The sequence below is a fragment of the Neophocaena asiaeorientalis genome, unplaced genomic scaffold (assembly GCF_003031525.2).
Source record: "Neophocaena asiaeorientalis asiaeorientalis breed wild unplaced genomic scaffold, Neophocaena_asiaeorientalis_V1.1 scaffold45, whole genome shotgun sequence".
NCBI classification, from domain to species: Eukaryota; Metazoa; Chordata; class Mammalia; order Artiodactyla; family Phocoenidae; genus Neophocaena; species Neophocaena asiaeorientalis.
Genome location: NW_020174642.1, coordinates 13,138,501 through 13,158,991, shown reverse-complemented (window position 1 = coordinate 13,158,991; position 20,491 = coordinate 13,138,501). Strand labels below are relative to the sequence as shown.

Here is a 20,491-nt window from a genome sequence, read left to right as displayed (position 1 = left end):
CTCTTCTCTTGGTGTTTCTGGAGCGCCCCTGGGCTCTGGATTTCCACCTCCATGGGGCCACGGGCCCACACGTGAGCACGGAGGACGCGGCCATGGCTGAGGGCAGCGAGCTGGTGAACAGGTTCATGATCGAGAACGCGGACCTCAGGAAGCAGGTGCGCCTCATGAAGGAGAACCAGGTGCTGAAGCGGCTGCTCAGTGAGAGCTGCCAGGAGAGCTGTGGGCACGGGGGCCGCGACCTGCTCATCCCCAAGGCGCCTGCCTACCCCGAGGCCTGCTCGCCTGGGCCTGTGTCCTCAGGCAGGTCCGCACCTGGGAGGAGGGCGGGCAGGTTACCCACTTGGGCTGGTGGGGCTCTGTGTCCGTGGTGGCTGCCGAGGTGCTGTCACAGAGGCTACAAACAGCACGTCCAGGTCCACCAAGGTCAGCCCGGGGGTGCTGGCGGGGCCGGGCCGTGTGCGCCTCTCCTTTCCTGGGAGCCGGGCCCGCCGGGCCCGCTCAGCCCTCGTCAGGGGCAGCTTCGCCCGCCGTGCTGGCCGTCAGTCAAGGCCCGTCGCCTGGACCCCGCGACAGGAGCGGGAAGGGCGCCCAGGAGAGGGGAGCTGCAGCATCACCAGCAGGAAGTGAGTGAGGAACCGTAAAGCAGCGCGCCCTGTGGGAGCCGCTGCAGAGGCCGTGACACTTGCTGTGAAAGTCAGTTCGCTGTGCTTTAAACATTTTCATATGTGGAGTATGATTTAGGGCGTGGTTGGAGCCCTGACCTTGGTCTGAGTGGTTGGGTTGTGGACAGTGGGCCCCTGACCAGGCAACCTCCTTGTCCCTGGAGGTGGTGATCACTCACTGCCCAGTAGGGCAGGCAGAGTCCACACCCCAGCCCTCGCCTGGGGGTGCCCGCGCCCGTGGACCTGCCATCTCTTGGGATGAGACGGTTTTTTTGACTGGGTGTGAGATGGTTTCCTTTCCTTTTGGAAGCAGTTGAAGCTGCTTCCAAAGCTGCTGCCAGTTCCGCAGCAGGATGCCCGGCTGCTCCGGGGACCTCCGTTGTGTGGTCACCTCCTGGAGTCCACCGAATGCCTGCTGCCACCCTGAGCAAGCAGGCCCACGTGGAAGGTGGTGCCATCACCCATCAGCCCCCTGCATGCAGCTTGTGGGCGCAGGGCCCCGTGAGCGAGCGTGTCCCCAGGGTGCAAGGGTCCCTCACGGCATCTCCACACCTTCAGCCTCAGGGGGGCCTTGAGGAAGGAGCTCAGACAAGCAGGGGGTCCTCGTGGGGGATGGAGGGTAAAGGAGGGGCAGCTGGAGAAACCCGGGGGCCCTGCCGGAGCTCAGGACACACACTTGTCCCCAGGCGCTTGCTGAGGAGGGGCTTGGCCTCACGGTGCTGTGTCCCGCGTGTGACGCCTGCAGAGCGTCCGTGCCGCCTTCGCAGGCCTACGAGGGACACCTAGTGCACGGAGGCTCATGAGGCACTTGTCCCAAGGCCTCGTCTGCACTGTGACAACTGTCAACAGTCACCTGCCTTGTGCCGCTCTGTCACCCTTCATCCCAAGAATGGAGTTGTGCCAGGGCCTACCCTCAGGGCTCAGAGCCATCCACGTGGTCAGCCGGGCACAGGCTCTCTGGGCGCCCCCCTCACTGGGCCGGAAGGGTGGGCTGCGGGCGAGATGCAGGCCCTCGCTCAGGCTGGGCTGTTCCCCGTCAGAGTCCAAGTCGGGCCAGAGTCTCCGGGACCGTGGCCAGCACCCCGCCTGTGGGCAAGCCCAGATCCTGCTGGACAGCAGTCTTAGGAGGAGCCCCAGCCCCTGGCCAGCCCGCGGCCACCAGGCCTTCCACAGAGAGGCCTTGGAGCCCCAGCTGCAGGGCGTGGGCCAAGGTCGGCATGGGCCCCAGCCATCCTCAGGGTCACCTCCATGCCCAGGGTTCAGCCTTCAGCAGAGGGTACAGCCTTGGCCTTGGGGCTGGACTTGGAGAACCAGCAGGTGTTCCTGCGAGCAGCTCAAGGTGCAGACGGGAGAACTGCCCCCACAGCAGCTCACTGTCTGCATTCGAAACAGGATGTGCTCTGAAGACCCGTTTTTCTCATTTACCAGAGTCACTCAGGGAACATAACTGCCCCCAGGCTGAGCCTGAGCTCCTGACCGCACTCCCAGAGGCAGCCGCTGCCAACGTCTACTCGGCGTCTCTCTGACATTGTCGGTGGCTATTTGTGTGTGTCTAGGGATCCTTTTAGTTTACATAAATGGGGCTGAGCCGTTCTACACTTTGATTTCCCCAACTGTCCATCTTGCTGTCATTGCCCATCGGCCCTCTCCTGGAGGGCACACTGTTCCCTGTGGGTTCACCACAAGCCCTTCAGCCTGGACCCCACCACAGGAGCTCCTTTCCAGCTCCCTGTGACCACGGATGGCCCCACGTGTGCATCTGTGGCCTGCCGAGGGGTAGCTGTCAGGAAACGCTTAGGTCAAAGGCCGCATGCAGTTGAAACGTTGAAGAGGACACTGGGGCCCTCTCCAAAAGGCTTTGGCCTCTGCACCCTGCACCTTCCCAGTACATGGCCTCACCTGTGGGAGCTGAGCCAGGCCACACCGGGGTCTCCCGAGGCCGCCTCGAGCAGATGGTACACATGATCCAAGGAACAGAGGCGGGGGCAGCCTCGACCGTCCCGGCCCCTCCCTCCTGGGCTTTATTCCTTCAGACCATCCTGGTCCCCGAGCCCCTCGAGTCACGGAGCTTCTGCTGTTGCCTGGACTCCTTGCTGTCCTGGGTGCAGTGTCAGGTGATTTAAGTAGTTTCTGAGTATCTGTCTGCCTCTTTCCCTTTAACACCATGATGTGGCTGTGTCTGTACTGTCATAAATACATTTCAAATGGCTGTGTCATATTCCAAAAATCAGATGAACCACAATTTAATGAACTCTTCTTATGTTTGAAATGACAGTTCTTTTTTCTTACCCCGAGGTAAATACCACAGCAAAACACTTTATATTTAGGGTTATTTCCTTAGGGTATGTTTTCCTAAAAGTAGAATCACTGGCTCAGAAGGCAGGGGTAATTTTTTCACATTTCTTCTGTGTACATTTACCCAGAGGATGATTTCATCTACTGCAGTTTTATTAAGCTCTTTTGGCTCTGTTTCTTCAAGTCTCTTTAGCCATTTCTCACACATAAATCTTTCACATTAATTAGTTTATTCCTGGAGCACTTTATGTTACTTGTAATCATGGATGGATTTCTTTTTCCACTGTGTTTTCGTTATCAGTGTTGCTATGTTTTGGAAAGCTGTTGATTTGTAGATATTTATCCTATATCCAGCCCATTCGTAAGCTGTTTTATTCTGCTAAGTTTTTCAGTTCATTCTCCTATGTTTTCTAAGTCTGTAGTTGCTGTTTACAAAGGATCATTTTAAACGAGGTTGGCAGCTCATACACTTGTTTCTGTCTTTGTCTTTGTTCCTCAGAACTCCCAGGACCTTTGGCCTTGGCAGCCTCCCTTATCCTCCTGGTGGGTGGTGGGCAGTGAATGGCCCTGTCTGCCCAGGGATCGGGGGGTGTGCAGTCTGGGTGCTGGGGAAGAGCCTTTCTAGTCCTTTTTTTTTTTTTTTTTTTTTTTTTTTTGTGGTACGCGGGCCTCTCACTGTTGTGGCCTCTCCCGTTGTGGAGCACACGCTCCGGACGTGCAGGCTCAGCGGCCATGGCTCACGGGCCCAGCCGCTCCGCGGCATGTGGGATCTTCCCGGACTGGGGCACGAACCCATGTCCCCTGCATCAGCAGGCGGACACTCAACCACTGCGCCACCAGGGAAGCCCGTAGTCCTTATTTTTAAAGAATAACAACAAAAAAAAGAATTGAGAAACGGCTCATTTTGTTAAATTTTTATGACCTCGTTTCGGCATCGGCGGAAGTGCCCTCAGCTGCTTCTCACAGCTCGTCTGTGGGGTCTTGTTATGCTGCTTCGCTGAGAGACCCCGTGGGTCCTGGGTCAGAGCTGTGTCTGTTGTGGCATCTGTTTGGCTGGGGCTTTGCTTAGGATCTCTGCACTCTGTTCCTACATGAATCTGGGCTACAGTTTCCTTTCTGTGGGCTGTCTTTGCAGGGATTTGATATCAGAGTTGTGACAATTTATAACCTTAATAATCAAGCATCTTTTAGTTTTTTCAGTGTTCCAACCTCATTTATATGATGTAGGGATTGTGAATTGTTGGGGACTTGAAAGAACTCACCAACCAATCAGCCAGGCCCGCGGCCCTTTGCAGCATAATTATTCTGTAACTTCTAGGTTTTTCTTTTTTGCTTATTAGTCCATTGGGTTTTCTACTTCTGAGTCATTTAAAATAATTTCCCAGATGATCTCTCCTTTTATTAAAATTTTCAGTTAATATTCAATTGTATATAATATCAATACTTTTATAATTTAAACATTATCTTCCTAGTCATTCTTATATCGCTTTTCTCATTTCCAATTTTATTCCTTTATGTTTTGTTTCTCTAAAGTAGCTTTCCACAGTTTCGCTATCTCATTGGACTTTCCCTAGAGCTGTTTCGAGTTTATTTCTGCTGCCATTTTTATTATTTTGTAACTTTTTCTTTCTTCAAGAGTTCATTCCCATATGAATGTTTAATTTTTTGGTGATATTTTAGAAGTAATTAAAGGATTTAAGTTACCAATTTCACTCTAAATACAGTTTTTTTTTTATAAAATATTTTTTTAAATTTATCTTTCAGCTGTGTTGGGTCTTTGTTGCTGCATGCAGGCTTTCTCTAGTTGTGGTGAGCGGGGGCTACTCTTTGTTGCGGTGCATGGGCTGCTCATTGCATGGCTTCTCTTGCTGTAGAGCATGGAATCTAGGTGCGTGGGCTTCAGTAGTTGCAGCACATGGGCTCAGTAGTTGTGGCTCGCAGGCTCTAGAGCACAGCCTCAGTAGTTGTGGTGAACGGGATTCCTTGCTCCGCAGCATGTGGAATCTTCCCGGACCAGGGCTTGAACCCATGTGCCCTGCATTGGCAGGCGGATTCTTAACCACTGTGCCACCAGGGAGGTCCCTCTAAATACGGGATTTTAAAAAAAAATTTACTTTATTCTTTTATGCAGCAGGTTCTTATTAGTTATCCATTTTATACATATTAGTGTATATATGTCAATCCCAATCTCCCAATTCATCACACCACCACCCCCGCCCACCACTTTCTCCTCTTGCTGTGCATACGTTTGTTCTCTACATCTGTGTCTCTATTTCTGGCCTGCAAACTGGTTCATCTGCACCATTTTTCTAGGCTCCACGTATATGTGTTAATATATGATATTTGTTTTTCTCTTTCTGACTTACATCACTCTGTATGAGAGTCTCTAGATCCATCCACGTCTCTACAAATGCCCCAATTTCTTTCCTGTTTATGGCTGAGTAATATTCCATTGTATATACGTACCACATCTTCTTTATCCCTTCGTCTGTTGATGGGTTTTCTCCTTCTGGGACCCCTATAATGTGAATGTTGGTGCATTTTAATGTTGTCCCAGAGATCTCTTAGGCTGTCTTCATTTCTTTTCATTCTTTTTTCTTTATTCTGTTCCACAGCAGTGAATTCCACCATTCTGTCTTCCAGATCACTTATCCCGTCTTCCTCTGTTTTGCTGCTATTCATCCTTCTAGTGTATTTGTCATTTCAGTTATTGTAGTACCCATCTCTGTTTGTTTGTTCTTTAATTCTTCTAGGTGTCTGTTTTTTAATTCTTCTAGGTCTTTGTTAAACATTTCTTGCATCTTCTCGACCTTTGCCTCCATTCTTTTTCCGAGGTCCTGGATCATCTTCACTATCATTATTCTGAATTCTTTTTCTGGAAGGTTTCCTGTCTCCACTTCATTTAATTGTTTTTCTGGGGTTTTATCTTGTTCCTTCATCTGGTACATAGCCCTCTGACTTTTTGTCATGTCTATCTTTCTGTGAATGTGGTTTTTGTTCCACAGGCTGCAGGATTGTAGTTCTTCTTGCTTCTGCTGTCTGCTCTCTCCTGAGGAGAATTTAGATGATTACTTTTATCCATCAGTTCATTTTCAGACTTGCTCAGTTTGTAATACTCTTAAAACATCCAGGTTCAGATGTAGAGTCAGCAGCATCAGAAACTCAGATGATAGATCTTGACTGATGTAGACGAAGATGAATCAATAGTCAATCTAATGATACCAAGGGACTGCTTCTTATCGAAAACCCAGTCTTCAAACTGAGAGCAGAGTTCTTCCCGTTACATGTTAAATCCTCTCTGAAATCCTGCTAGTGTTGGAGGGTCTCCTGCAGAGGCGCGGGTGGCTGTGTCTCACTGTGAGGACAAGGACACTGGCAGCAGAAGTTCTGGAAAGTACTCCTTGGTGTGAGCCCTCCCAGAGTCCGCCTAAATACAGTTTTTTTTTTTTTAAACAAATCCTACAGCTTGGCTTGGGTTGTTACTCTTTTAAAATTTATTTATTTATTTGTTTATGGCTGTGTTGGGTCTTTGTTTCTGTGTGAGGGCTTTCTCTAGTTGGTGGCAAGTGGGGGCCACTCTTCATCGCGGTGTGCGGGCCTCTCACTATCGCGGCCTCTCTTGTTGCAGAACACAGGCTCCAGACGCGCAGGCTCAGCAGTTGTGGCTTACGGGCCTAGTTGCTCCGTGGCATGTGGGATCCTCCCAGACCAGGGCTCGAACCCGTGTCCCCTGCATTAGCAGGCAGATTCTCAACCACTGTGCCACCAGGGAAGTCCCTAAATACAGTTTTAAATGTACTGATGTCGTAGTATATATAGTGTTCTGATTTTCAGTATTTTTCAATAATCATTTTCTTCCTATTTTTATTTCCTCCTTGATCTGATCATTACTTAAGAGAATGCTTTTAATTCTGAGGAGATGGAGTTTTCTATTGACTCTCATTTTTCATTTACAGTTTTGTTGTAATGTGACCTGAAAATTTGGACTTCACTGAGGATTAAATAAAATTTTTTTTTAACGTTTAACACAAATTTATTAAGGCTTAGGAATAACAGAAGGGAATTTCAATTCACTAAACAGAAACTAAATGAAAAGTGCAAACCCACCTGGCCACACAACAATCCCTTTAAAACTGGGTCATAGATGTGGCTCTTCCCCAAGTCCACGAGGTGAGTTTTTCCAGCCCCTGCCCACTGCTGGAACAGCCCACCTCCCCTCGGAATATTTGCATCCTGAGCACAGGGCTCCAGGCTCCTCTGGGGCTGAGCCAGAGGAAGAATCCAGCTCTGGGGACCCTTGATGGCTCAGCCTTGTTAAGTTCCTGAGGCGTGTCCCATTGACAGTTTGTGGGCTGTGTGTTTGGCAGGGGATGCACATCGAGGGACACTGATCGCGGCTTTGCTTTCACAAGGAAATTTGGAAACAGCCCCACATGCCTCAGTGGGATGATGGTTAAAAAAATCTGTGTCTGTGCACGTGAGCCGGGAAATGGTTAAATGAACCAGTGAGCTACCAAATGACTCAGTCAAGGTGGATCAATCTCAACAAAAGATAAGTTTCGGAATAAAACGTGTCAGATGATACCATTTATGTAAAATTTAAGAAGCACATAACAGTCACTGTCATAGTGTGTGCATGTACAGGCTGGAGGAGGCATCAGAGGCACCCACGCTCACTGTCCCCATGAACCTTAGGCTGCTTGTGTCCTTGGGCCCCAGCGCCCATAGCTGTTTCACCCACGTGTCCGTCACCTCCTCCAAAGCGTAAATGGGAGCAGGTGTCAGAGCCGGGGCAGGGTGTGTGCGTGTTCTTAAAGTGGTCTCTACACTTCTCGGGATGTTTCGGGAACCTCAGCCTGACGTCTCCTTCCTCTCCTCCCTGCCCTAGTTCCAGATTTTGGAAGGTTCAACGGTGGCCCTGATGCACCTTCCCAGCTGCAGGCGTCCTCCCTGGAGGATCTGCTGTGCTCACACGCCCCCCTCTCCAGCGAGGACGATGCCTCCCCGGGCTGTGCAACCTCCTCCCAGGTGCCCTTCAAGGATTTCCTCAGCTCCCCAGAGCTGTCTGCGCCCCGTGGCTCTGACCGGAAGCTGTCCCCACTCCTGAGTTCCTTGCAGGACCCGCTGGCGGACAAGAGCCTGCTGGAGCCCAGGGAGGTAGGCCGGCCCAAGAAGGTGTGCTTCTTGGAGAGCAGCCTGCCCTCCGGGGACAGGACCAGGAAGAGCTTCTACCTTAACGGTACAGCGGGCCAGGGGTGGGTGCAGGGTGGGAGGCGCTGCTGGGGAGAGTGGTCCGGGCTCTGTGCTGCTGCATTTATCTGCGTCAGTATTGATTCCAATACACAGTGTCTTAATGATTGTAGCTTTATAATAAGACTGTAAATCAGATGGTATAAGTTCTTCAACTTTGTTCTTTGTGTCCAAGTTGTTCTGCCTATTCTAGGTTCTGTATGAATGTTAGAATCAACTTGCCCATTTCTACAAGAAAACCTTGCTGGCATTCTGATTGGAATTGTCCTGGACCTCCAGGTCACTTTTCAGAGAAATGGCATTGTAACAATATTGAATCTTCAGATGTGCAGACACTGTACTGGCGTATCTTGTTCTGTTGCACTTTGCTTTATGTGTGCTTCACAGATATGGCATTTTTTACAAATTGAAGGTTTGTGGCAGCCCTATGTGGAGCAAGTCTATTGGCACCATTTTTCCAACAGCATTTGCTCACTTAATGTCTGTGTGTCACGTTTTGGTAATTCTTGCAATATTTCATACTTTTCCATCATTATTATCTTTGTTGTGGTGATCTTTGATCAGTGGTCTTTTTTTTTTTAATCTTTATTGGAGTATAATTGCTTTACAATGGTGTGCTAGTTTCTGCTTTATAACAAAGTGAATCAGTTATACATACACATATGTTCCCATATCTCTTCCCTCTTGTGTCTCCCTCCCTCCCACCCTCCCTATCTCACCCCTCTAGGTGTCACAAAGCATGGAGCTGATCTCCCGATCAGTGGTCTTTGATGTTACTATTATAACTGTTTTGTGACACCAAGGACTACGCGCATACAAGACGGCAAACTTAATGCATATATGTTGTGGGCATTCTGACTGCTCCAGCTACCAGCCCTCCCCTGTCTCTTCCTCTCCTCAGGCCTCCCTATTCCCTGAGGCAAGACAATATTGAAATTGGCCAATTAATAAGCCTACAATGCCTCTATGTGTTCAAGTGAAAGGAAGAGTCACATGTCTCTCACTTTAAACCACAAGCTAGAAATGATGAAGCTGAGTGAGGAAGCCAGGTCAAAAGCCGAGAAGGGCCAAAGCTGGGTTTCTTGTGCCAAACAGTTAGCCAAGCTGTGAAGGCAAAGGAAAGTTCTGGAGGAAATTAAAGTGCTACCGTGATCACACGAATGATAAGAAAGTGAAACAGCCTTATTGCTGATATGGAGAAAGTTTCAGTGGTCTGGATAGAGGATCAAACCAGCCACAACATTCCCTTCGGTCAAAGCCTAATCTGGAGCAAGGCCTTAACTCTCTCCAATTCTATGAAGGCTGAGAGAGGTGAGGAAACTGCAGAAGAGAAGTTTGAAGTTAGCAGAGGGTGGTTCATGAGGTTTAAGGAAAGAAGCCATCTCCATGACATAAAAGTGCCAGGTGAAGCAGCAAGTGCTAATGTAGAAGCTGCAGCCGTTGTCCAGAAGATCCAGGTAAGATAATTCATGAAGGTGGCTACACTAAACAACCAATTTTCAATGTAGATGAAACGGTCTTCTGTTGGAAGAAGATTCTATCTAGGACTTTACAGTTAGAGAGGAGAAGTCACTGCCTGGCTTCAAAGCTTCAAAGGACAGGCTGACTCTCTTGTTAGGGGCTAAGGCAGCTGGTGACTTGAAGTTGAAGCCAGTGCTCATGTATCCTCTGAAAATCCTAAGGAAGGCCCTTAAGAATTATGCATTTATCATCTGAAAATCCTAAGAGCACTCTGCCTGCGCTCTATAAATGGAAAACAAAGCCTGGATAACAGCACATCTGTTTGCAAAATGGTTTACTGAATATTTTAAGTCCCCTACTGAGACCTACTGCTCAGAAAAAAAGATTCCTTTCAAAATATTACTGCCCATCAACAATGCACCTGGTCACCCTGGAGCTCTGATGGAGATGCACAATGAGATAAAGGTTGTTTTCATGTCTGCTAACACAACATCCATCCTGTAGCCCATGGATCAAGGAGTCATTTTGACTTTCAGGTCTTATTATTGAAGAAATACATTCCATAAGGTTACAGCCACCACAGGCAGTGATTCCTCTGATGGATCGCGGCAAAGTCAATTGAAACCTTCTGGAAAGGATTCATCATTCTAGATACCATTAAGAACATTCATGATTCATGGTAAGAGGTCAACATATCAACATTAACAGGAGTTTGGAAGAAGTTGGTACCAACCCTCATGGATGACTTTGAGAGGTTCAAGACCTCAGTGTGGGGCTTCCCTGGTGGCGCAGTGGTTAAGAATCCACCTGCCAATGCAGGGGATACGGTTTTGAGCCCTGGTCCTGGAAGATCCCACATCCTGTGGAGCAACTAAGCCCGTGCGCCACAACTACTGAGCCCGCATACCACAACTACTGAAGCCCGCATGCCTAGAGCCCGTGCTCCGCAATAGAAGAAGCCACCTCAATGAGAAGCCCTCGCACCGCAACAAAGAGTAGCCCCTGCTTACCGCAACTAGAGAAAGCCTGGGCGCAGCAACGAAGACCCAATGCAGCCAAAAACAAAACAAAACCAAACCCTAATATTTGATTATTTTTTAAAAAAAAGACCTTAGTGGGGGAAATAACTGTAGATGTGGTGGAAACTGCAGGAGAACTAGAATCAGAAGTGGAGCCTGAGATGTGACTGACTTGCTGCAATCTCAGGATAAAGCCTTCATAGATGAGGAGCTGCTTTTTATGGATGATCTAAGAAAGTGGATTCTTGAAATGGAATCTACTCCTGGTGAAGATGCTGTAAAGATTGTTGAAATGACAACAAAGGATTTAGAACATTACATAAACTTAGTCAATAAAGTAGCAGCAGGGTTTGAGAGGATTAACTTTAATTTTGAAAGAAGTTCTGTTGTGGGTGAAATGCTATGAAACAGCAATGCATGCTATGGAGGAATTATTCTTGAAATGAGGTGCAGTCAACGTGGCAAACTTCATTGTTACCTTTTTAAAGAAATTGCCACACCAACCCCAGCCTTCAGCAAGCGCCACCCTGATCAGTCAGCAGCCATCAGCACTGAGGCAGGGGCCCTCCCCAGCAAAAAGGCTGTGACTCACTGAAGGCTCAAATGATGGTTAGCATTTTTTAGCAATAAAATATTTTAAAATTAAGGTATGTACATTGTTTTTTGGGATGTAATGTTATTGCCCACTATAGACTACAGTATAGTGTAAAACTAATTTTATGTGCACCGAAAAACCAAAAAAGCTCATGTGACTTGCTTTAGTGTGGTATTTTGCTTTATTGTGGTGGTCTGGAACTGAATCAGCAATATATCCAAGGTATGCCTGTATATCTCTCCATTTATTTAGTTCTTTAAAAATATCGCTCAAGCCGCCGTCCTTATTAGTATAGTGGTGAATATCCCCGCCTGTCATGCCGGAGACTGGGGTTCGATTCCCCGACGGGGAGGCAACACGCCCTCGGGACTTCCCCGGTGGAGCAGTGGTTAAGAATCCGCCTGCCAATGCGGGGGACTCGGGTTCGAGCCCTGGTCTGGGAAGGTCCCATATACCGCAAAGCACCTAAGCCCATGCGCCACAACTACTGAGCCTGTACTTTAGAGCCCGTGAGCCACAACTACTGAGCCCGTGTGCCACAACTACTGAAGCCCGCGCACCTAGAGTCCGTGCTCCGCAACAAGAGAAGCCACTGCAATGAGAAGCCCGCGCACCACAACGAAAACCCAACGCCTCCAATAAATAGATAAATAAATAAGTTAAAAAAATATTGCTCAGCAATATTTTATAGTTTTCTGTGTACAGGTCTTGCACGTTTTTGTTGAACTTATCCCTTAGTATTTCATGTTTTTGATGCTGAAAAATAAATAGTATTGTTTTTATCAATATGAATTTCTGATTGTTTCTAGTATACAGTAACACAATTGGTTTTGTATATTGACCCCATGATGGTTAATTTTATTTGTCAACTTGACTGGGCCATTAGGTGCCCAGATATTTGGTCAAACATTATTCTGGGTATTTCTGTGAGGATGTTTTTGGATGAGTTTAATATTTAAATCAATAGACTGAGTAAAGTAGATTGACTTAATGTGGGTGGGCCTCATCCAATCACTTGAAGGCCTGAATAGGACAAAAAGGCTGACTCTCTCCTAAGTAAGAGGGAATTCCTCCTGCCTGACTGCCTTTGGATTGCAACTGAAATCTCAGCTCTCATGCCTCCAGTCCTTTGAACTGGAGCCACACCATTGATTCTCTTGTTTCTCAGACCTTGAGCTCAGACTGAGACTATATCATCAGCTCTTCTGAGCCTCCAGCTTGCTGACTCACCCTCACAGATCTTGGGACTTGTCAGTTTTCATAATCACACACACACACACACCAACCACATATGGTTCTGTTTCTGTTTCTCTAAAGAACCCTGACAAATAGAACCTTGTATCTTGAACTTAACTGAACTCACATATTTGTTCTAGTAGTTTTTTTTTTTAAGGTTCTTTAGGATAGATATCATGTCATTTGTGAATAAAGACAAAGTTATTTTTTCATTTCTAATCTGTATGCCTTTAATTTCTTTTTCTTGTCTTATTGCATTGGCTGGAACAGTGTTGAATAGAAATGGTGACAGTGGGCATTCTTGTCTTTTTTGGATGTAGGGCGAAAGCATTCCATCTGCCACCATTAAGTATGATGTTAGCTAAGTTTTGTAGATGCCCTCCATCAGGTTGAGGAAGTTCCCTTTAATTCCTTGTTTGCTCAGAGTTATCCTGGATGTATTTTGGAATTTGTTGAATGCTTTTTCTGCACCTATTGAGATGAGCATTTGGTTTTCATTTGTAGTTTGTTAATATGGTAAATAACATTGATTGATTTTTGAATTATAAACCAACCTTGCATTACTGAGATAAACCTCACTTGGTCATGATGTATTATACTTTTTTGTATTGTTTGATTCAATTTACTAAATTTTTGTTAAGAATTTTTGCAGTCTGTGAGGGATATTGGTCTATAGTTTTCTTATAATGTCATTTTTTGACTTTGATATTGGGTTAATGTCAGCCTCAGTGAATGAGGGAGAAAGTGTTCCATTCTCTTTAATTATCTAGATGAGTTTGTGTAGAATTGGCATTATGTATTCCTTAGGTGTCTGGTAAAATTCATCACTGAAACCATCTGAGCATTGAATTTTCTTTGTAGGAACATTCTCTCCCCACCCCAATAAATTCAATTTCCTTAGTTGATATAAGGCTGTTCAAATTTTTTTTAATTTCTTCTTGAGTGAGATTTGGTATTTCACTCACAAAAAAAGATACAAAAGTGAGCTTTTGTATCTTTTAAGGAATTGGTTCATTTCATCCCAGTTGTTACATTTATTGGCATAAAGTTGTTGTTAATATTACATTATTATCCTTTTAATGTCTGTAAAATCTGTGGTGATGCCATCTCTCATTTCTGATAGTGCTAATTTTTGTCTTCTTTTTTTCTGTAATAAGTCTAGATAGAGGTTTATCAATCTTACTGACTTTTTTTCTTTGAGGAATAGGTTTTTGGCTGCATCTTGGAAGGCCCAAGTTGGCTAGACATGATTTCTAGATCCTCTCAGGTGTAGCTCGTTTCTTCTGCCTAATTTATACTTTAGGGAAGCAGGGAGAAGGACTGATTTCTGATGAGATAAATGTATTAATACAGAAGGGGGAAGTTTGCACCCTGCTCCTCCATGGGCCCCATTTTCCCTAACATGTTTCTGTGTAGTGTATCTGGTTCTCAGCTTTAATTCCTGGGTACCTTCTACAGCACTGCTAAGTGATTAAGGAAGGAGAACACTGAAAACTATAAAACATGGTTGAAAGAAATTAAGACCTAAATAAATGGAAAAAATCTTGCAGTCATGGATTAAAAGACTTACTATTATCAAGATGGCAAAACTCCCCAAATTGATCCACAAATCTCAATGCAAATCCTTATCAAAATCCCACCTGGCTCCTTTGCAGAAATTGACATGCTGATCCTAAAATTTGTATGGAAATGCATGGGACTCAGAATAGGCAAAGCAATCTTGAAAAAGGAGAATAAAATCGGAGGACACACATTTCCCAATTTCAAAATTTACTATAAAGTTACAGTAATCAACAGCATGGTACTGGTATAAGAACAGGCATACAAGTCGATGAAATAGAGTAAGTCCAGAGATAAACCCATGCATTTACAGGTTTGATCTTTGACAAGGGTTCCAAGACAATTCAGTGGGGAGAGAAGAGTCTTTTCAACAAACGGTGCTGGGAAAGTGGATATCCAGGTGCAAAATAATGAAGTTGGACTTCACACAACGTAGAAAATTAACTAAAAATAGATCACAGACTTAAAAGACCTAAAACCATAAAACTCTTAAAAGAAAACATAGACATAACTCTTATGACCTTGGATTTGGCAATAGAGTCATAGCTGTGACACCAAAGGCATGAGCAACAAAAGAAAAAACAGATATATCAGACTTTATCAAAGGTAAACACTTTGGTATTTCAAAGGAACATTTCAAAAAAGTGAAAAGTCCACTCACGGAATGGGAGAAAATATGTGTAAATCATGTATCCGATAAGGGAACAGTATCCAGGATATATAAGAACACTTACAACTCCTCAGTAAAAGACAAACAGTCCAATTAAAAATGGGCAAAGAATTTAAATAGACATTTCCCCAAAGAAGGCAGACAAACGGCCAATAAACACGTGAAAAGATGTTCAGTGTCCTCAGCCATCAGCGAAATGCAAATGAAAACTGCAGGGAGACACCACTTCCCATCCACCAGGATGGTTATAATAAAAAAGACGGATGCGGCTTCCCTGGGGGCGCAGTGGTTGAGAGCCCGCCTGCCGATGCAGGGGACGCGGGTGCGTGCCCCGTTCCGGGAAGATCCCCCATGCCGCGGAGCGGCTGGGCCCGTGAGCCATGGCCGCTGAGCCTGCGTGTCCGGAGCCTGTGCTCCGCAACGGGAGAGGCCACAACAGTGAGAGGCCCGCGTACCGCAAAACAAAAACAAAAACAAACAGAAAGAGACGGACGATAACCAGTGTTGAAGAGGGAGTGGGGGAATTGGAACCTACACACCTTGCCGCTGTGGAAAACAGTCTGGCAGTTCCTCAGAAAGTTAGAGTTACCTCGTGTCCCAGCAATTCCATTCCTAGGCATATCACACAAAAATGTTTATGTGAGCGTTCATAGCAGCATCATTCACGTTAGCCAGCAAGTGGAAACAGCCCAGATGCCTATCAATGGAGGAATGGATAAACAGAATGTGCTATATCCATACAGCGGAATGTTATTCAGCCATAAATAGGACTGAAGTCCTGACACACGTTACAACATGGATGTGCCATGAAAACATGCTGGGTGAATGAAGCCAGTCACGAAAGACCACATATTATGTGATTCCACTGATATGAAATGTCCAGAGTAGATAAATCCATAGGGTCAGAACATGGGTGTGTGGCTGCAGGGTGAACTGTGGGTGAGCGCTAGTTGGGTGCAGGCTTTTGTAGGCTGTGGTGATGGCTATACGACTTGGTGAATATACTAAAAGCCACTGGATTGCATATTTGAAAAGAGTGAATTTTATGATGTGAATTACATCTCAATAAAAAGAGTTAAGAGTCATTGGGAAGCAGCGAGCCCCTCAACCTCAGTTCCTCTGTGTGTAAGTGGCTGAGGCCCCTCGCAGGCTCATCGTGCGGATGAGTCAAACCACGGAAGGACCAGAGATGCTCCTGGAGGAGGGAATGGAAGCAGCCCAGTCTCAGCTGGGTTGGTTGCTCGGGGCTTCGAGGGCCCCTCTGAGGGGGTCCGAGCCCCTATTACCAGGAACCTCCCCGTCACCCCCGGTTTAACCCTGAGTCCAGAGCCTGTCCTGCCGCTCCGGCCGCAGCCGTCAGATTACTTTCTCGACACCCTCTGTGGCTCCCTGTCTCCACAGGCTCAGCCCAGCATTTCTCCTGGCCCCTCGGACACCTGGCTCTCTGCCGCCCCCAACCCTGTGACCGTGTGACCCCAGGGCCCTCACAGGGCTCTGGGTCTTGTGGCTCAGGGGAGGCCCTCTGCCCCGGGCACCCACACCCCCTCGGCCCCTCTGCTGGCCCACCCATCTGCCGGCCCACATCCCCTGAGACCCGGACTGCTCTGAGTTCGGCCTTGTCCTCCCCGCTCAGCACCTGCACAGGCCCGGCCGAGGGAGCGGAAGGACAGATGTCCCCCCAGCCTCTCCTGGTGTCCACAGAGGAGGAGGCTGCCGATACCTGGCCTTGATAAGCCCGTGCTGACTGGCAATCACGTTCCTATGGAGAGTGACCGGGCGGGGTTCTGGGATGGGGGGCTGTGTGGACAGTCGCAGGATGGGGCCGAGGGAAGCAGAACAGCTGCCCGAGGTCACGGGCAGGGTTGGTCCTGGAGCCCAGCGCTCATGCCCACACAGACAGCCCGCAGGAGCAGTTCAGCAACTCCCCGGGCCACTGAGCCCTGCCGGCATGGCTGGGGAGTCAGGCCGACCTCTCTGTGTGCTGGGGGTCCTGAGCCTTCGGTGGGCACAGGTGTTTGTGGGTAACAGGCCGGGGGGCCGGCTCTCCACGCAGAGCACCCATCCCGTTTGTGCACTGCCTGCCCGGTGGACGGACCCGGCAGGGCTGTACCATCCAACACCCTTGGAAGGGGTTTGGATCACGGGCGGGTTTGAAGGTTGCAGGGCTTTAGGAAAAGCTTTAGAAACGGGCACATTATTAAATGTCTCCCGTGGGGAAGAAAGGGCAGAGCGTGGAAGGCACAGGATCCTGTGCCGAGAGCCCGCGCCCCCCCAGCCGGGCGTGTCCTGGTCAGTGAGGGCGCCCCGGGCACCGTGAGGCAGGCCCTTTCTCACTCGGCCGTCTCTCAAGGTCAGGTGCACCCGGTGATAACAGTGGGCAGTGTGACCTTCAAAGAGCACGGTGGTTTGGAAGGGTATTGATCGTATCACGGTTGTCAGGTGGAAGACTTGCTGACATCGGAGACTGCTGTGGGGAGGGGAGATTTGGAAGCAGGTTTCGGAGGGGAGGGCGGTTGATGTGCCGGGGTGACGGTGGGAAATAATTAAAATTAGAATCTCCTGCCAACGCAGCAATCCTATTCACAACGAAGGAAAGTCTTATTACCGAATAAGCACTAGACCAGCATGCGATGCACACAGGCTGCCGAGACAGAGCCTCACCGTTTCACGTAGCTACGCAGACTGGATCCACACGTGTTACTTACATGTCCTTCAGTTAACCAGACCCCACCCTCAGGTGGGGGACATGCCTAGCCCGTCCCGAGTTCACCTGGTCACAGGGCTGGGGCCTCTGAGGGGTCAACTTAGACTGGGTGCTGAGCAGACTCGGGGACAAGAAAATAATGCTGGGCTGTGAAACAGGCTTTTAAAGTGTTTACGCCCATCTTTGTTGGGGAGCGGGGGAGGGGTGGAGAAAGGACCTGGGATCAGGGCGCGCAGGGAACATGCCGAGAACGGGGAGGAAAGGAAAGCTCTCTTTCCCCTTTGGCAACAGAAAATTCAAAGTTTCCTTTTAAATTTGTGTTTGCCTCACAGTGGAGGGCAGGTGTCAGTGGGGAGGAGGGTGCCCCCTCAGGTCACAACCAGGGCCTTGCGGAAGGCTCTGCCGGGCTCCCGAGGCTTCACCGCAAACCCACAGTGTCTGCGTTTGGGTCGGTCCTCTCCCTGAAATGGACCCTGGAGCACAGGCGGGAGGAAGGTGGGTGGCCCCTGACCCTCCGAGTCCTGGCCGGCCTGTCTCACTGGCCCCCCCGTCCCCCTCCCCCTTGCAGAGATCCAGAGCTTTGCCGGCACCGAGAAGGACGGGCGCATCGTTGGGGAGATCGCCTTCCAGCTGGACTGGCGCATCCTGGCCTATGTCTTCCCAGGGGTGACCCGGCTCTATGGCTTCACTGTGGCCAACATCCCTGAGAAGATCAAGCAGGTGCGCCTCCCTGCCTGGGGGCCCTCCCTGCCCTAGGACACCCCCTGCTCTGGGGTCCCCTTCCTGCCCTAGGACCCTCCCTCTGCCCCGGGGTCCCCTTGCTGCCCCATCACACGTGGTGCCCACACAGCTGCAGCCCTGGGCGAGCCTGAGTGGTGTCTGAGGCAAATGTGCCGGGGACACGATGAGCTGGTCCCGTGAGTCCCTTTGCTCCCGCTCCTGGCTTGGGACAGTCTCAGGAGTGGCTCCAGGCCGGGGAGTACTTTTGACGCTCAGCCCCAGGCTCAGCAGGCACCTTTTTCAAAAGTCAGGAATTGCAAGACAGCGACTGCAGCGCTTTAAACCACGTGCCCGCGTGCCGCTGTGTGGGTGCGCCCTGCCGGCGAGGCTGGCGCAGGACGGGCAGTTTACTTGGGAGATGATTCAAGGAAGCAGGAGCCCCCAGGAGAAGGGGAGCCAGTGTGCAAAGGGCGTCGATTTTCTGCCTGGTTCTGGGATCGAGAGCCCTGGTCCCTTTGGTTGGAAGGTGGTAGTAGAAACCAGCAACCGGGTGCTGGTGAGATGGCTTTTTCCTGTAAATGGTGGAGCTTTCTAGGGTCCCCTATTCAGGAGCTATTTTTAGCACCTGCCAAAAATTTTAATGTCTCAAAACTGCCCCCAAGAACTGGTCCCACTCCCCTGAGATAGAAAAAATATAGAAAAGAAAAAAAAAAACTGGTCCCAGCATCACACTGGGTCCTGTCCCTGCATCTTGCGTTCCCAGCCGTAGCCAAGCCCTGGCCCAGAACCATCTCTGTAGGACACACAGCCCCACTCCTGCCAGAGCCCTCTGGCCCCCAACTCTCCTGAAGCCTGGAGAGGGCAGGTGGCCCCCTGAGGCTCTCCAGTCAGGACACCTTCCTGGTTCCTTCTCTGCTGTAGGTATGAGGATGAAGGTGCTAGGGCGCCCTGTCCCTTGGTTGTCACAGCCTTGTGTGTCCCAGATGCACTGGCCCCTGTCTCAGTCAGCTCAGGTGCTATAACAAATACCACCGACAGGGCGGCTTAAACAATAGAAATTTATCATCTCACAGTTCTGGAGGCTGAAATCTTCGATCCAGGTGCAACAGGGCTGGTTCCTCCTGGGGCCTCTCCCCTGGGCACGTGGACAGCCGTCTCCTCCCTGTGTCCTCACATGGTCATCACTCTCTGTGGGTGTCTGTGTCCTAATCTCATAAGGATGCCACTCCTATGGGATCAGGCCCACTCTAGTGACCTCATTTTAACCTCATTATCTCTGCAAAGACCCTGTCTCCAGGCACAGTCATGCTGGGATTAGGCCTTCGACATATAAATTTGGGGGCGGGGGTCACAGTTCAGCCCTTAACAGACCTCATCCCTCCCAGCTGCCAGACACTACCCTTGCTGAGACTCACCACCACCTGGGGGCCCTCTTCAGGACGCAGGGCCGTCTGGTGGGCACTTTGGGCCCCCACCCCTGGGCCTGAGGGCTCTTTTGGGTGGGACCTGGCGTTGGGGCCTGAGTTTGGAGAACTGCCCTGGTTAAGCCCTTGCAAAGGGCCGGGTGCTGCCAGGGTGCCCATGTCCCCTCCTGGGACCTGGGGGGCAGGACGGCCATCACCCACGTTCACCCACAGTCAGCCCAGGGAGCCACAGCTGGACAGGACGGGCCTGCCCCTAGCCTCCAGGGTCTCTGGGCTCGCCCAGCCCTTCTCCCTCTTCCAGTCCCCGTGAGCAGCTGCTGGAGGGGTGGGCTTCCCAAGGACCAGAGAGCTGCTGACCCGAGAGATCTGGGCATCCCCTCCCCTGGCCCTGTGGTGACTGCAAGGGGTGAAACAGCTGCAGACGCTGACCCCACAAAGGACGCGTGGGGTGCCCGCTTCCGGGAGGACCATGGATGGGTGCAGTCTGCTCTTGGGAGGGAGGAGTCTGAGGGGGTCCATGTGCTGCCAGGATGACCATGTGATCGGTGGGCCTTTGCAGAATGGAAACAATCTCCTGTTCAAAAATCACGAAGGACTTCAAGACGGTGTTGATTCAAGCTGGCTCTCTGGGCTCAGGGCCCTGTGCTGCTGACCTGGGGTGCATCGCCCTTGTGGGGACCCTCCGGCCTCAGGGAGCACAGCCAGCAGCCGGGAGAGCTGGGCTTCACCTGCCCGCCCCACCGGCAGACACGCACCCGCACACGCTCACCCTCTGCCCCTTCTCCTGCCCGACCAGGCGCGCTGCCCTCTGCTGAGAGCCGGGGCTGGTGCCGGGGCCTCACACATGGTCCCTCTCATCCCCCTGCAGCCCTGAGGCTTGGCTGTTCTGCCAAGG

The 20,491-nt window shown here is 49.6% G+C and overlaps 1 protein-coding gene across 1 annotated transcript; it reads left to right on the top strand.

Annotated features, from left to right (window-relative positions):
• Window positions 1-92: 92 nt before the first annotated feature.
• SPATC1L (spermatogenesis and centriole associated 1 like) lies at window positions 93-20,470 on the top strand. The gene is made up of 6 exons (XM_024758446.1): window positions 93-290; window positions 5,032-5,035; window positions 7,846-8,196; window positions 18,021-18,172; window positions 18,480-18,728; window positions 20,393-20,470. The coding sequence occupies exons 1-6, from the start codon at window positions 93-95 to the stop codon at window positions 20,468-20,470; spliced, it is 1,032 nt and encodes a 343-aa protein (XP_024614214.1).
• Window positions 20,471-20,491: the final 21 nt, after the last annotated feature.

Excerpts from the sequence above, each read along its gene's own strand:
- SPATC1L (XM_024758446.1), top strand. The coding sequence starts at position 93 with ATGGCTGAGGGCAGCGAGCTGGTGAACAGGTTCATGATCGAGAACGCG. Across the intron at positions 8,197-18,020 it reads GAAGAGCTTCTACCTTAACG|AGATCCAGAGCTTTGCCGGC; the intron begins GTACAGCGGGCC and ends TCCCCCTTGCAG. Across the intron at positions 18,173-18,479 it reads TCCCTGAGAAGATCAAGCAG|TCAGGAATTGCAAGACAGCG; the intron begins GTGCGCCTCCCT and ends CTTTTTCAAAAG.